The following is a 16,534-nucleotide window of genomic DNA, read 5'->3' as shown; positions in this document are numbered from 1 at the left end:
TCATACTTCAGGTTACGTTTGCTTCATGTTACGTTCTTTCAGGTTACGTCCCGTGGCGACCCAGAAGTACCGGAAAGGGTTACTTCCGGGTTTCGCCACTTGCACATGCGCAGAAGCGCTAAATGACATCACGTGCATGCGCAGAAGCAGCGAATCGCAACCTACATGTGCGCAGATACATTGCTGTGGGTCGCGCTCTTTTCATGTTGCGAACGGGCTTACCTTTACCTTTACTTGTAGAAAAGAGTTGTGCAGTGGTACCTTTGCTCATTCACAACCAGAGGTACCACTGTACAACTCTTTTCTACAAGTAAAGGTAAAGGTGCCCCTGACTGTTAGTCTAGTTGCAGACGACTCTGCGGCTGTGGCGCTCATCTCGCTTTAATTGCTGCGGGAGCCGGTGTACAGCTTTCCAGGTCATGTGGCTAGCATGACTAAGCCGCTTCTGGCAAACCAGAACAGCGCATGGAAACGCCATTTACCTTCCCGCCGGAGCGGTACCCATTTATCTAATTGCACTTTTACGTGCTTTTGAACTGCTAGGTTGGCAGGAGCAGGGACTGAGCAACAGGAGCTCACCCCATCGCGGGGATTTGAACCACCAACCTTCTGATCGGCAAGCCCTAGGCTCTGTGGTTTAGGCCACAAATTTTCAGTTCTGAGAGTTCTCTCCCAAATCTACATAGGCTTCTAAATGCCATGGAATTTGGCTCTAACCAAAGTACCATGTCTGCACATGCAAGAGAAGTGCACAGGTGTGTTGCAGCAGAACATAATCCCAGTAAACAATTTTGGTTTGCATATTGTAAAACTAAATATTGTAATAGCTGTCTTGTGAAAGCTATAGCCTAAAGGGGCAACCTTAATACATAAAAGAAAAACAGGGAACCTGTGAAGAAGATAAAGGGAGCAGAAGGACCAGCTCTACCATGGGGCAAAAGGAGGCAAATACCTCAAGCAGCAGATGTTGAGGACAGCCAGGGTAGCCCCATGGCTGCTCAGTCTAAGCTCCCAGCTCCCTAACCTGGCATGCTGTCTCAGGTGCAGCAAAGTTATCCATCTCTCTCACTAGCACCTAAGTAAGAGTCAACCGCTGGTTCATTTGGCTCCCGTATGCAGAATGGAGAGTGCCGCTATCTTGCCACCCTTGCATTGCAGGGGGTTGGACTAGATGACCCTTGGTAGCCCCTTCCAGCTCTACAATTCTATGGTTTTTTTGTCCTTTCCCTCAAGCAGCAGGATGGGGGGGGGGGGGCTGGGGGAGACAGCCTTGAGCTTGTTGGTGGGAAAGACAGGATATAAATGTGATAATGATTATGAAGTTTATTGTTATTCTCCCTCTTCTCCCATCATAATCGTGGGGGGCTATTTACTGGACCAGTATTAAATCACCTGTTACCTCAATCCTTCTTCAGTTCAGATCTAATGCATATACAGTACAAGTCAAGGTACCCTTTGATAAATAGAGGGGTTCTGAGCTCGGAAACTATACAAAAGGGGGCGAGCAGCTTCTCCTTTCCAGTTTGGATTGCTACTCTCCGCACTCTCCCTCCCCCCTACTCCTGTTGCGACAGGTAGAAATTAATCGGGTGTAGCCTTCTTCGCACGGATAATCAGGGCGCGCGAAGAGCTTGCTTATGATTCCAGCCTGCCATACAGCTGTTAACGGAACAGGTGTCTTTGATAGAGGGAGAAAAGAAAAAGTCAGTTTGGTGCAGAGAGACAGACAGCCCTAGCTTCATCGTTCAGGAAAGTCCGGCTGCCTCTAGGATCCGGAGAGCTTGCCCCCCACCGGACAGTGCCTGGGGCGGGGTCAAAGGGGTGGGATCTGGGGCTGGGAGGGACACGCGGGGCCGCTGCTTTGCAAACTTTGCAGAGTCTAGCCGGGTCCGATAGTCCCGGGCGCGCTATTCCTCCTCCTCCGCCTTTCCAAAGCTTTGCAGAGCCAATAGCTGCCGCAGATATCGGTGCGCTCTCGGAGACAGACATCCAGCCGACGGGCGCCTTCTTCCTAATCCTGTTCGCGTCTGCAGACTGTTTCTCACCCGTGCCAAAGCAGTTCGTGGGGATGTCGGCCGCAGATGAGGACGGCTTCCTGCTCCGTCCTTTCAAGCTGATAGCCCTGCTGTGCGCCTTCATCGCTCTCGCCCTAGACGTGGCCGCCCTTCTGAGCCCTGCCTGGGTCACGTCGGAGCGCTACTCCCGCTCCCTCTGGGTGTCTTGTATGCAAGACCGGGATGATGTTTGGGAGTGCAGCTCCACCCTCCGGACTGGTAAGGGGCCCCCGGGGAGAGTTAGAAATGCTGGAAACATGCACGAGGAGTCGGGCAGCAAAGAGACTTGGTTGCGCCTGGGAAAAGGGGGGGGGGGCGGCGGGCAAAGTATTGCTATACAGTATTTATTCTTTAGGCATTTTCCAAAATCGAAATCCTGCCTCATCCCACCAAATGGGAATTTAATGGCATCAGCTCCTGAGAACTAGAATATACTTTTATCAACTGCATGGAGTGTTATCTTGAAGAATACTAGGGCAGAAGATGCTGAGCTGAGCAGACCAGTGGTCTGACTTGGTGTAAGGCAGCTTTCTGCATTGAACAGATGGAGAACATGCCCGCCCCTCCCCCGCCGCCGCCCCACTCCCTGATACTGTTGGACTACAAGTCCCAGCCAGCATAGTCAGGGAGAATGGGAATTGTGTTCCAGCAGCATCCAAAAGGTCATATATATGCACAACATCCAGCAGGCCAGGGGGTTGGGGGTGGGTTAGTGTGATCTCAGGCACCTGCTGTCTTCAGCACAGTGGTACAGCATCCAGCTTGAAAGCAGAGCACCCCAAGTTTATTCAGTCAGTGTGGACAGTACTGAGCAAGATTGACCAATGGTCTGGGTTGGTGTAAGGCAGATTCCTATGTGCCTATATGTGTGGGTTTGTTTGTGTGTATTTTAAGACTTGCAATCTTCTCCAGCCACACTCCATATGCATGCATAAAACATAAGCAGTGGAGTCAGAGGGGAAATACAAGGCCAGTGCTACCATTAGGCTGTGTGAGGCAATTTCTTCAATCGACAGATGTTGGGTGTGGGTGTGTTCTCTTCTGTTGGAGACCAGAGCTGTGCCACCAGCAAAGAAAGTTGTTGAGCAGGTCAGATGTTAAATCAAAGAGGGATGAGGGTCTGTAAGGGGGGGAAAGGAAGCTAGCTTGGTATTGAAGCCATCTGGACAACAAACTATTTTGTTGTGTAGCCTTAGAAGGCCAGCAGCTGTATCAAGGTTGTCATAAAGAAGGTTTGTGCACCACTGAGAGTGTGATCCTAAATGTGACTAACTCAGAAGGAAGCACACAAGACTTACCCCTTGGGTAAGTGTACATGGGATTGCAGCCGAAATACAGTACAGTCATACCTCGGGTTGAAGATGCTTCGAGTTGAGCGCGTTCGAGTTGCGCTTCTTGGCAACCCGGAAGTAATGGAGCACGTTACTTCCGGGTTTCGCCACTTGCGCAAGCGCAGATGCTCAAAATGACACCACGTGCATGCACAGAAGTGGTGAAAAGCAGTGCGCCTGTGTGCAGACATGCCGTCGCTACTTACGTTTACTTCTAGATGCGAACAGGGCTCCAGAACGGATCACGTTCATACCACTGTATATATAAAATAATTGCAGTGACCATTCCTGAAGCAGCATTGATTTTGACATACCGGTAAAGTAAGTCATAATGGTAACATGCTCATGGTGGTATCAGGGTGGTCACATTCAATTCTGCTTTCAGTACTGTTTGTGCTAGCAGAAGTTTTTGGGTGAACATACTGCTTTGTTTCCAATCAGTGCACATCACATAGCTTCCTGCTGAAATCCTGTAACTTTTCATACCATAAATGGTTTTTTTCTTTTTTGGGGGGGGGCAGGTAATTGGCCTGCTCTCCTTCTGGCATCGTGCAAGTTGCCCTTGCAGATGGCAGTAGTGCAGAAACAGTGAGGAAGCATCACAAGATCATTAATAAAGTGGAACTAAATGTAGTATTACTGCACCAATGACATGTTATAGAAGACACCCTCCCCAAAAAAACCCCAGTCTGGAAAGGCCCTAAGTTCAGATGAAGCTGTAGGATTTTGGGCTGTGTATGCGTTAGTACATAGGTTCACTCAGCAGAAGGGTTTGGGTTAAAAGGAGGACTTCCCTGGTATAAGTAAATCTGGTTTGCCAAGACTGTAAAGAAGTTCCCATTGCAGCAGTGTCCAGGGATTTTGACTTCTGGCAGCTGTAACTTGTTAGGACTGTATTCTTGGCTCTTTGGGGCATGGCCTCTTGTTCTGTTGCAAATGTCTTACTTCTGTTTTTCTATTAAAAAAAAATATTTCCAGGAAAGCAGGGATCTTGGAATAACTGTTTATTTTTAAAAGCAGCCTGCACACACACCCCTTCTTTTTCTCTCCTTCATCACTGTTGTAAGGTAGGCTGTGCAGAAATAGAGTGACTGTCCAAAGGTTACCAAGGGAATAGAGATTTGAACCTGGGTTCCACTACACAGCCTGAGTTATTGGAGGCTGCAATAAACAGCGCTCTGGTATCACATCCAAGTCAACCTCCATTGGGAGCTGGCCTGCCAGCTAATGAATCTTCAGAAATTTGCAAGCAGGCCTCAAGGGGAGCCCCAGGTACATACATGACAGTAGCCTAGCTTCCAGTTAGGGAGGCATGAATGGTGGTCGGTAAGGCAGTAGATTTCCTAGAAAGGGTTGTGGCCTTTTCACTAGGTGAAAGGGGTGGAAGTGAGACCTGCTTGCTGCCTCAGTGTAAGTTTCATGTTGTTGTTTAGTCGTTTAGTCGTGTCCGACTCTTCGTGACCCCATGGACCAGAGCACGCCAGGCACTTCTGTCCTCCACTGCCTCCCGCAGTTTGATCAAACTCAAGCTAGTAGCTTCAAGAACACCATCCAACCATCTCATTCTCTGTCGTCCCCTTCTCCTTGTGCCCTCCATCTTTCCCAACATCAGGGTCTTTTCCAGGGAGTCCTCTCTTCTCATGAGGTGGCCAAAGTATTGGAGCCTCAGTTTCACGATCTGTCCTTCCAGTGAGCACTCAGGGCTGATTTCCTTCAGAATGGAGAGGTTTGATCTTCTTGCAGTCCATGGGACTCTCAAGAGTCTTCTCCAGCACCATAATTCAAAAGCATCAATTCTTCGGCGATCAGCCTTCTTTATGGTCCAGCTCTCACTTCCATACATCACTACTGGGAAAACCATGGCTTTTACTATACGGACCTATGATTCATAGAATCATAGAATCATAGAACTGGAAGAGACCACAAGGGCCATCGAGTCCAACCCCCTGCCAAGCAGGAAACACCATCAGAGCACTCCTGACATATGGCTGTCAAGCCTCTGCTTAAAGACCTCCAAAGAAGGAGACTCCACCACACTCCTTGGCAGCAAATTCCACTGTCGAACAGCTCTTACTATCAGGAAGTTCTTCCTAATGTTTAGGTGGAAACCTATTTCTTGTAGTTTGGATCCATTGCTCCATGTCCGCTTCTCTGGAGCAGCAGAAAACAACCTTTCTCCCTCCTCTATGTGACATCCTTTATATATTTGAACATGGCTATCATATCACCCCTTAACCTCCTCTTCTCCAGGCTAAACATGCCCAGCTCCCTTAGCCGTTCCTCATAAGGCATCAAGGTACAGTGAATACCTGAAGGTTAAGTGTGAGCCTCTTAATTTTTTTCCAGATTCTCTTAAAGTAGCTTGCTGCTACCACCTTCTCCCTAGTTTATAGCATGGGGGTTACCACCTAATGGCACAACAGGGCCAATTACCTATTGAACAAGCGCTGCCATTGTCTTTTCCTCTATTGTTTTGGCAGTAGAGCCAGAGACACAATAATCAGAAATGCAACAGGTGCTGGGGGAGGCAGCTGGGGAACTCCTTGCAAAGGCATTTTTCTTTTCTTTTCGCAGCAATTCAAGCCTGCAAATTGGAAATGGCTGCTGGGGGGGGTAGGTGGGGAGGAGGAGAGAAGTGTTTGACATTTGTCTTGGGTGTGAAGGCTCTTTAGTCTTCGCAAGGAGAGTAACAGATGTGTGCCATTTGCTATCCAGGCTGCGCTCTGGAGCTCAAACCTGTGATTTATTGTCAGGCTCTTCTGCTGACCACCTGCTTACTGGCTAGAGTCCTTCACTGTCTTCTGCTCTCCCCTGCTCAGCTTGAGGAGTAGGCGACTTCATAGAAGAGGGGTTTGGGGGAACTCAGATTCCCCATGAAGGAAGGGTGGATGAGGTGATAGAGAGGTCAGTCGCCCTTGCTTTAGATGGAGCGTGATCCCCAGATTCCACAGCGTTCAGTTTAAAAAGAGAGCTTCTAGCATTTGTAGGACCTGTGATACGAGGCAAAATGTGCAGGCACTTTTCTTTTGTTCTATGAGAAACCTGCATGCTCCCACCTTTCAGTTGCATGTGTTTGTTTATTTGTAGCTTTTAACTAGCCTGCCCTCCGCCAGAAAAATAATAATCCTGCAGACACCCATAATCCTACACACCCATCCAAATTTGCAGCAGTTAGGTCCATTTTTGTTCCATGTAGAGATTCTTCAATTCAAGCTTCTGTAATAAAAAAAGTCTGCTTTTTCTCTGCTGCAAGTTAGAACTGGGAAACCGACTTTTCCAGTCTTCTCCTGAGACAAAAAGCAGCTTGAGAAAGAGAGCAAGGGCTGACAGCTGAGGGTGCTGGTGGAGCTGGAACAGTGAAGGTATTCAGTAGGGATGTATCACTTGTCTGGGGAACCTGCAGCCCTGCAGATGTTGCTGAAAACAGCTGTCATCTCTGGCCTTTGGCCATGCTTGCAGGGGCTGACGAGTTGTTGCTGAGGCACATCTGGAAGGCTGAATGGCCCCCCATGCCTGATTCAGGTTTGAGAATTCCCCTCTAGCTACTTGAATTCAAATCCCACAGATGGGTTAAGCCCAAATGCCTAGATCAAATCATGATTCCCTGTGCTTGGTTCTTTGTCCCTATAGCAGGCCTTCAGCAAAACAAATAAAAATTTCACTTTATTTTTAAATCTAGCATTTCTACCCATCTCCGATGAGAAAGCTCCTCCCTCTCCCTCTGGCGTCCAAAGTGTAGCTGCCTTTCCCATGGAGGCAAAGGCCACCCTGTTCTCTAAACCACTTCTGGCATAGTGAAAATTGTTCTGTTTATCCGGAAAGCTCTTCTGTGGATCTTGGATCAGTTAGGGCCTGATGCCTGCGGGGATGCCTCACAGCTGGCAGCGGAACCTCTGAGTCCTCCCAGCTGTGCCAGGAACAGGATGGTGAGCAGTGGTGACTCAGTTGCTCTGTATGGTTCTGTTTTTGTTTTTCTAAGTCCTGGGCTGACAGTTCCTAAGAGCTGCAGTCCTACTAGAAACATATACTGGAGCATGCTCAGTAAGTCTGGTTCGAAATTGAGGTGTTTGTGGTGGTGAAAGGAGTGCAGGGGATGTCACGTAAACATTGAAGCAGCTGTCAATTGCCTTCCTTGGGTTGCATCCACACCATCCATTAAAGCAGAGGTAGGCAACCTAAGGCCTGAGGGCCGGATGTGGCCCAGTTGCCTTCTCAATCCAACCTGCAGACAGTTCAGGAATCAGTGTGTTTTTACAGGAGTAGAATGTGTACTTTTATTTAAAATGCATCTCTGGGTTATTTGTGGGGCGTAGGAATTCGTTCATTATCCCCCCCCCAAAAAATATAGTCCAGTCCCCCACATGGTCTGAGGCACAGTGGACCAGCCCACGGCTGAAAAAGGTTGCTGACCCCTGCATTAAAGCTTTCCCCAAAGAACAATGAGAGCTGTAGTTTTACCCCTCACAGAGTTACAGTTCCCTGTGCCCTTAGCACACTGCAGTCCCCTTTGGGGATTCTTTGGGAGAAGTCATATGCTTTAAACGGATGGTGTGGATGTGACCATAGTTGCAAAGGCAGTCTTGTCTGCTGATAGCCTCGTAGTGTGTCCTGTCCAGCATCTCATTGTTGGGGAAGTGAATAGTTTGACATTCTTAGCACCTGCAGGAAGTAGTCATAGGAAGGCCTTTGAGCAGAAGTCCAGCACCCCTGACAGCAGCTGGGTTTGCTTGCCACACTTTGAACAATATAATACACATCAGCATGTAAAGGGGCGGGGGAGGACGTAAGACAGTTGCCCACCCCCTTTCCGCCACAAGACCAGGATGTCTAGATTCTAGAGCCGCTCCCCCAGCCTGGTGAGTACCAGGTCAGTACTGGATTAACCAGTAGGCAGAGTAAGCATGTACTTATAGTGTACCATTCTTCGCAAGTGTCCTGGAAAAACCAGAACATCCCATTTTTCTCCATGAGAGCACAGTGGCCATTTGGGGTGCCATGATCTCACCCCGAAAAAGTGCTTTATTGAGGCTGTGATCTCGTGTGCAGGGACGGATTTAGGTTTGATGAGGCCCTAAGCTACTGAAGGTAATGGGGCCCTTTATATGTCCAGCTGTCCTTTGTCAACAACAAATTGTCGCTGTTTTTTGTGTTGAATATAAGCTATATGGTAATTTATGGACCTAACAGGTATCGAAATCCATTTGCACATAACAAAATATGTATTTTATCAAAGTAATTGTTGAACTGAAATACAATTAAGAAGTATATTAATAGTGAAATAATTATAAAGCTCTAATTTATAATGATTTTTTATTCATAACAAACTTAATAATGCAAACACGTTTTTTCCTTTAAATTTTTTTGGGGCCCCGAGAGAGTGGGGCCCTAAGCTATAGCTTGTTTAGCTTATACATAAATATGGCACTGCTTGTGTGGATGCAAGATCATGGCCCCAGAAAAGCACATCTTTTGGGCTCCATGATCTCATGCAGGTCATGCGGCTTGCATGGGAGTATGGTCGGGAAGAAGGGCATCCCAGTTTGGGGCCTCACATGTTGGAGGGCAATCTGGCTTTGTTCTATAGATTGCTGGGACCACAACTCCCATCAGCCCCAGCCAGCATGGGTCAGGGGTCAGGGGTGATGGAAACTGTAGTTCAAAGCATCCAGGTTGAGGAAGGCTGCTCTATAGTCACAGTTAACAAACTGCACTCCTGGACAGCTATTATTTTAAAAGCTGTGGAGAAGAGCTGGGTGGAAACGTTGTGGGAATTTAGCCGGGTCATCCTTCAAAGAGGAGGCCCCTTTCTCCTTGCCTCACAGATGTCCCTAAAGTTAAACAGACCTCTTGCTGCTGCATCTGACTTGGTCACAATTAACTGCTGATTAATAGGAACTGGGAACCAGTCCTTTGTTGTCACAATAGGCAGATAGTAAAAGGGCCTGTGATTCCAGATGATTCACTAGCTTATTTCTGTTGTTCCAACCTGGTTCAGAATCATTCCCATCCCAGGATATGCTTTATCCATGCGTCTGCCTAGAAAGCTGTTTTATCAACTCCCCCTTATGCTGCCTTTCCCTTGTCTTGTTGCTTATGCTGAAGATGTGCCATTAGACTATGGAAGAAAATTAAATATATTACTGGTATTGGTGACTGATGCTGACTGAAGCTGCATGTATTGTTTGATTCCACTGACCTTTCCTGTGGTCTCTATAAATCATGCGTGCATATACAAGCAGAAATAGGCAAAGTTCCTTAATTTGCATAATTTTGCATTTCTTACTGGGGAGGGCAGTAAGCAGCTGCGCAGGGTTCTGAAGACCTGCCCTCTGGGTCTTATTCAGTCTGCCTCTGCCCTCTGAGAATCAGCAGATATTTGTTTGCATGCTTTCAATGTGGCTTCCATAGTCACAAGGGCTAGGAATTTGGAGTTGTTTTACTTACTTAGTTTGTTTAAGTGGGATTCCCCGGAAGCTGAAGCCTATGCCTTATTTTTTCCTAATTCGTACATGCACAGCATCACACTGTGCTAGCTATGCAAGCTCACCTCCCGACAAATCATATAAATATATATTGCAAGGTGTGGTTGGTTTTATTTATATATTCACACCTTGCAATCAAATGATTTTCAAAGTGCTTACAGATGACAAGTTGTAATAATATTTAAAAACCAATATTCACACACAGATATACTCCTCTCACTGGTGATGAATGGGGACAGAGTATGCTATCTCCATCACCACAGCAGTTCCAGAAAAAATGGTAGTTGAAGCAGAGGGGAGGGGAGGAGAGGGAGCGAGTATCCCGCAGCTACTGCTCCTTTATCTGTGAAGGATAGGGCCAATTTGGTCTTCCGCTTGCCAAGGGAGGCAGGGATATAGGAAACTCCCTTATACCAAGTCAATCTGCTGGTCTGTAGAACTCAGTATTGTCTGCACTGACTGCCTGCAATTCTCCAGGGTTTCAATAGCAGAAATTTCCAATTCTACCTGGAAATGCTGTGGACTGAACCCGTGACCTTCTGCATACAAAGCATTTTGGGGGGAAACACAGTTCGATGGCAGAGGTTCAGGCCCAGGTTCTGTTCTGCAGCACTGACATATTGGGAAGGCCCTCTGCCCCAAACCCTGGAGAGCTGCTGCCAGTCAGTGTAGACAATACTGAGGTAGATGGTCCACTGATCTATAGCTCTGTATGCCATGGCGTGGCAACCTCCCAGCAGCCAAAGGCCCAGAGTATGCTGCCCTTTCAGACTCAGGGAAATAAGAACATAGAAGAGTCTTGTTGGATGCTTGTTGGATGTTCACAGTAATATGCTCATAGAACTTTTAGAGTTGGAAGGGACCTTGAGGGTCATCTAGTCCAACCCCCTGCAATGCAAGAATCTCGACTAGATCACACATGACAGATGGCCATCCAGCCTCTGCTTAAAAACCTCCAAGGAAGGAGAGCCCACCACTTTTGTAGGGAGATTGCTCCAGTATTGGACAGCTCCTTCTGTCAGAAAGTTCTTCCTGATGTTTAGTCGCAGTCTCCTTTCTTGTAACTTGAAGCCATTGGTTTGAGGCCTGCCCTCTGAAGCAGGAGAAAACAAGCTTACCCCATCTTTTATGTGATTTTATGTCTAGCCCTGCCATTTGTTTGCAAATAGCAGCCAGTCAGATAGCTCTGGGAATCTTAGAAGCAGGGAAGGTGATACCTCACTTATACCCCCTGCATTGAAGGTCTTTCAAAACCTAGTTTCTCCTGTTTTTAAAGCTCTCATGGCCAATACTGGGGTGGTCATAGAGGACCCCAGATGGTCAGAGACCTGAATGATCTCTGTCCTCAATAAATACAAAATGGGGTGGGGGCCCTTGTGGATACTCTGCGTTAGGTTTGGAGGTGAGAAATACAACTTCACATTTCCATGACTAGACAAGTCTGTAGCCTCTGCCTTTCTCACTTTGTATCACAGGATAAATGATTTATGCCATCAAGTAGGCAACTTGGCTGGAAATTCAGCTCTTATTTCTGTTAGATTAAGCATTCGTTCTCTCAGTTTCCAGTGAGCAGGCTGTGAGTGCCAGCAGCGGCGTAGCGTGAGTTGTCAGCACCCGGGGCAACGCAAGTAATTTGCGCCCCCCCTAACCCCTAACCTGCGAGTTGCCGCTGGCACTGCCGCCCAAACGACGCCGCTTGCCCGGAGGAGGAGGGGGGCAGAGAGGCGAGGAAAATGCAACTGTCCAGCAGCTGCAGCAGCACCGGCGGAGGCAGGGCTGTGAAGAGGGGCTGCCTGGCGCGTCCTCCGCGGCGAGCGCTGAGAGCCGCTGCCTGCTGGGCGCCTTCAGCCCGGACGCACGCACAACTCGTCGGTTCCGCGAGACATGCGGCTCCGCTACAGCCTGCGCCCGAGGCTCTTCGGCGACTCCGGAGGCAGCGAGCGCGCCCCCCCAGATGTTGCGCCGGCACCCCTGGCACCCCCCACGCTACGCCACTGAGTGCCAGTGATTACTCAGCCAAAATAGAAGCACCTATGCAGAGGGGAGGAGCAGGATGCCTTGGCAGAGCTATAGAGTAAATGCCTATACACATGAATAGCTGAATTTGTATATCCAGCCAGAGTCTGTGCAGCTTATTGGCTGATGGGAAGATGTGTTCAGCAATTGGGTTGAGTAAGTGGATTCTCAAGGACCGATTGCTACAGTTCTGCAGAAACAATAGAGCCTTAAAAATTAGTAAGGTGTGTAAGTTAGACCTTAAGGCAGGCTTCCTCAAACTCAGCCCTTCAGATGTTTTTGGCCTACAATTGCCATGATCCCTAGCTAGTCAGGGATGATAGGAATTGTAGTCTCAAAACATCTGGAGGGCCGAGTTTGAGGAAGCCTGCCTTAAGGTGCCACTGTATTGGGTGTTGTTGTTTTTTGCTGAGACAGGCCCCATCTATACATTTAAACCAATCTCACACAATTTTATAAACAGTCCAAAGAACCCTGGGAACTGTTTTTTTAAGAGTGCCAAGAGGAGACCGCTGTTCCTCTTGCACAGCCAGAATTTCCAGCATCGTTTAACAATCCATCCCTCTTCCTTGGGGATTTTTGCTTTGTGGGCTCTAAAACAGAGATGGGGAACTTCAGGCCCAGGGGTCAATGGCAGCCCACCTACCCTCTTGGCCCTCAAGATTCTTTCCAGGCCACACACACCTCACCAGCCCTGCCCTGCCCCCTCCTTTTTAACAATTTTATTATAAACTCCTCGAGTGTTTTAGCATGGCTAGAACGTGTCCTTGAACGCTGACCATGCCTTTTGCTTGCTGGAATGGAGGACAGCGTGGGGTTTGTGTTTGTGTGTAGAAACCAGCCTACCACACAAAGGCAAAATTCACATTTATTGTATTCCTCTGCTCACTTCCACCCTGGCCTGACCCACCACAGGCATGTGGCCCTCGGAAAGTGTCCCAGGCGGAAATGTGGTCCTTGAGCTGACAAACTCTGATCTAAAACAGCATATGTGTATGTCACTAGGTTTCTTGGTGACTAAACAAGACCCTCATATCTGTTGATAGTGCTTTGAGAGTCTTTTTCACAGTTGTTTCTTATCCCTTTCCCTTCCTACAGACTGGCAAATAGCTGCTTTGGTGTTAATCCTGACAGCAGCCACCATTACTCTGCTGTCATTCCTCCTGTCTCTGACTTCCTTCTGCCTGGGGATCTATAAGCGCTATTACCGGGTTGTTGCCATCCTCCTTTTTGCTGCTGGTACGTATCTTTAACCTCTGCTTCTCTAACATCAGTTCCTTTCTATACTGCTTTTATTTATTTATTTGAAATGTATTTATATACCACTGTTCATAAAAATAAATAAAACCGGAGTGGTTTACAACAATTGTACATAAAACCACACAATAAAAACCAAATAGAAAAGTTAAAATCAGAAATTGGCTAAATATCAAGGCTCACTGCTTTTGCTGCTGGGCCAGGAGTGAAGTGGGAGCCATATATGTTATGCTTTGTTGCAATGTTCAAGCACAGTCATTATAGCTTAAAACCCCTCCCATTCACCCCATTTCTTTGCAATTGTGTATTTGCTTCTTTCAAAAAAAACACCTTACAAGTTCTTGATGGGCTTGCCTAATATGCCCTTTCAGATACCCAAGCAGCATCAACAATGGACCTGTAGGTAAGGCCTAGCTAATTGCCAATGGCTGTCCTTTCCATTTTTACTCCAGATGAACTTGGGCCAAATCTACAACAGGCATTTAAAGCCCTATCATGCCACTTTAAACTGCCTTGACTTCCCTAATAGAATCCTGGGGACTGTAGTTTGTTAAGGGTGCTGAGAAATAATTAGACAGCCCCTATTCCCTCACAAAGCTACATTTCCCAGAGTGGATTAACAATCCCTCAATCCCTCTTCCTAGGGAACTCTGAGATTGGTAGCTCTGTTGGGGGAAAAGTTGTCAGCACCTTCTTTAACAAGCTTATTGCTTATTATTATTTATTGACTTTATATCCTATCCCTTCCTCCTCACCAAAGGAGCCATGGGTGGCTGTTCCCAGGATTCTTTGGGAAAGCAATGACTTTTAAAGAAGCATCATGATGCAGCCACACCTTGGTTGTCGAATGAAATCCATTCAGGAAACTCATCGGATGTTCGACTTCCGAAAAACATTTTGGTTTTTGGGAGCCAAAACGTTCCAGAACAGAGGCGTTTGGGGACCAATATTTGAAATAATAATAATAATAATAATAATAATAATAATAATAATAATAATAATAATTTTATTTATATCCCACCCTCCCCAGCCAAAGCTGGGCTCAGAGCGGCTAACAACAAATAAAAATAGCACAGTGTACTTAAAATCACAGTCAATTAATTATAATACATGCTAAAATCAATTCGGGATCAAATTAATGGCAACCATTGGCCTAGAGTTCTATGTGGATTACAGAAGGAGAGAGGGGGTCAGACTGTGCTTGGCCAAAGGCCTGGTGGAACAGCTCTGTCTTGCAGGCCCTGCAGAAAGATGTCACATCCTGCAGGGCCCTAGTCTCTTGTGACAGAGTGTTCCACCAGATCGGGGCCACAGCTGAAAAAGCCCTGGCTCTGGTCGAGGCCAGCCTAACCTTCCTGTGGCCTGGGATCTCCAATATGTTTTTATTTGAAGACCATAAGGTCCTCCGTGGGACATACCAGGAGAGGTGGTCCTGTAGGTATGAGGGTCCTAGGCAGTATTGTCTTAAATGTTGGTAAACACAGAAACAAGAATGTGGCAGACTTGGAGATCAGTTGTTCCTGATCTCCCCAGTGTTGCGAACAAGTCTCCATGGAACAAGTGTATTTTCCTTCTTTGGATTTCTAACAGACCTTTTTTCTTTGTTGGATTGGTCTAGTGGTTCTGCATGTCTGTGCCTTAATCCTCTACCCCATCAAATTCATCGACAGCAGCATGCTGAAGAGCTACCACGAGTTCAACTGGGGCTACGGCTTAGGCTGGGGATCTGCCGTTTTCATGCTGGGTGCTGCCATCCTTTACTGCTTACGTACAGATTTGTATGAAGATGCATACTATTGAGGCAGGCAGATGGAGCTGGACTGGATTATCAGACTGCTGGGACCAGACTGGTAGACAAGAGGAGAGAGATGAAATGGGGAAAGGAGTGGTGGAATGGCACACTTGGCCCTTCCAGATGTGCACCTCATCTTGGCAAGATGCTGGCAGACGCCTTGAAAAATGAAGATGCAGAGATCTTGAGTTGGACACCCTTCAAAGAATTAGAGGAACAAAAAACTATAAAAGCGCCATACTTCTCCACAGAATAACTAGCTTGAGATCTTTCGCTTGTTTCTATTATTCTATGCAGGAAACGTTGTCTTTATTTTTAAAGAGAACAACCCCCTGTGTTGAAGTAGAACTTGGTTGCCTTTATTTTGAGGTGCTTAGCACACACCCTTTCACGTGATGCAGGAGACAGGTGGGGGAAGCATAGGGTGAAGTCAACTGGATCTGTAAATGTATCAGTAGTAAATCCACTTGATCCTGGGAAACCAGAAGTGCACAGAGACTGGTTTGCTGGTGGTGATCTCGGTCCCTGCTCTGTGCAGAAAGTGTGTGGGTTTGTGTAGCTGCAGAGTTGAATAAACCAACCTATTAAAATGAGATTGCCATGGTGCATGTTTTTGTGTTGTATGTATGTGAAAGCTTTGAACAGCTCAGCATTCCTGGGGGTGGGACTTGTGCAGAGAATGGAGTTGAAAAGGTCAGGGTTGGTGGGGAGGTATCAATGTAGATGGAAACAGTCACATCAGATTGATTGAAATCAGTAAGGAAACTCATGTTACTTGCACAATGGGTGAGAAACTGGGAAGGCAGCGCCATTCAACTTCTTTGCCTCTTTGAGAAAACACACACAAATGGGACATAAGAAATGCTCCTATTGGCCCATCTAGCTTGCTTTGTCTACACCGGACGTAGGCAACATAGTGACTCCAAATGTTTTGGACTACAATTCCTATCAGCGCCAGCAAGTATGGTCATTTGTTCAAGGATGAGGGGAGTTGTATTCCAAGGCATTTAGAGGACACCGTGTGGGCTGTGTCTCATCTACACTAACGTGGCACCTTAGGATTTCAAACGAGTGTTCCCTGCAGTGCTAGGGATTGAACCTGGGACTTTTTGTGTCCTAAGCAGATGCTCTACCCAGACTGACTTCTTCATAAATTGATATCACATGGCATACTCTGTTACAACAAACGAAACAACCTGAATGTAGAAGCCGAGATGATTTTTCAACAGCTAATGGAGAAAGACTAGATTTCACTTCAGCTGTTTTATTTATAAAGGTAAATTCTTTATCACCTTGTTATACAAAGAATATAATGATGATAATAATAATAATAATAATAATAATAATAATAATAATAATAATAATTTAAAGTCAACAACTACAAAGGACTGTCAGCATAAAAATAACCCCAAGAGATGCCTAAAAGTTGAAAGTGATGGGCCTACTGAATCTCCACTAGAAAAGTACCTTCCACTACGAGCCCAGCAACACTCAATGCCCAATTTCTGGTTTTGAGGCAAGCTGGGTCTCTGTAACCTGGGAAACAATTAACAACACTCCTCCGCGTGATTTCAGTGATCGAGCTGGGATATAAGGACTCGG

The 16,534-nt window shown here is 46.8% G+C and overlaps 1 protein-coding gene across 1 annotated transcript; it reads left to right on the top strand.

Moving 5' to 3' along the window:
* The first annotated feature begins 1,882 nt into the window (after positions 1-1,882).
* LOC309523637 (transmembrane protein 47-like) lies at positions 1,883-15,527 on the top strand. The gene is made up of 3 exons (XM_082207620.1): positions 1,883-2,273; positions 12,982-13,122; positions 14,759-15,527. The coding sequence occupies exons 1-3, from the start codon at positions 2,069-2,071 to the stop codon at positions 14,938-14,940; spliced, it is 528 nt and encodes a 175-aa protein (XP_082063746.1). The 5' UTR covers positions 1,883-2,068; the 3' UTR covers positions 14,941-15,527.
* The last annotated feature ends 1,007 nt before the right edge of the window (positions 15,528-16,534 follow it).

The sequence above is a fragment of the Podarcis vaucheri genome, assembly GCF_965113315.1.
Source record: "Podarcis vaucheri genome assembly, chromosome: Z".
In the NCBI taxonomy this organism is placed as follows: Eukaryota; Metazoa; Chordata; class Lepidosauria; order Squamata; family Lacertidae; genus Podarcis; species Podarcis vaucheri.
Note: the sequence above shows the minus strand (reverse complement) of the source record. Positions and strands in the feature narration are given on the sequence as shown.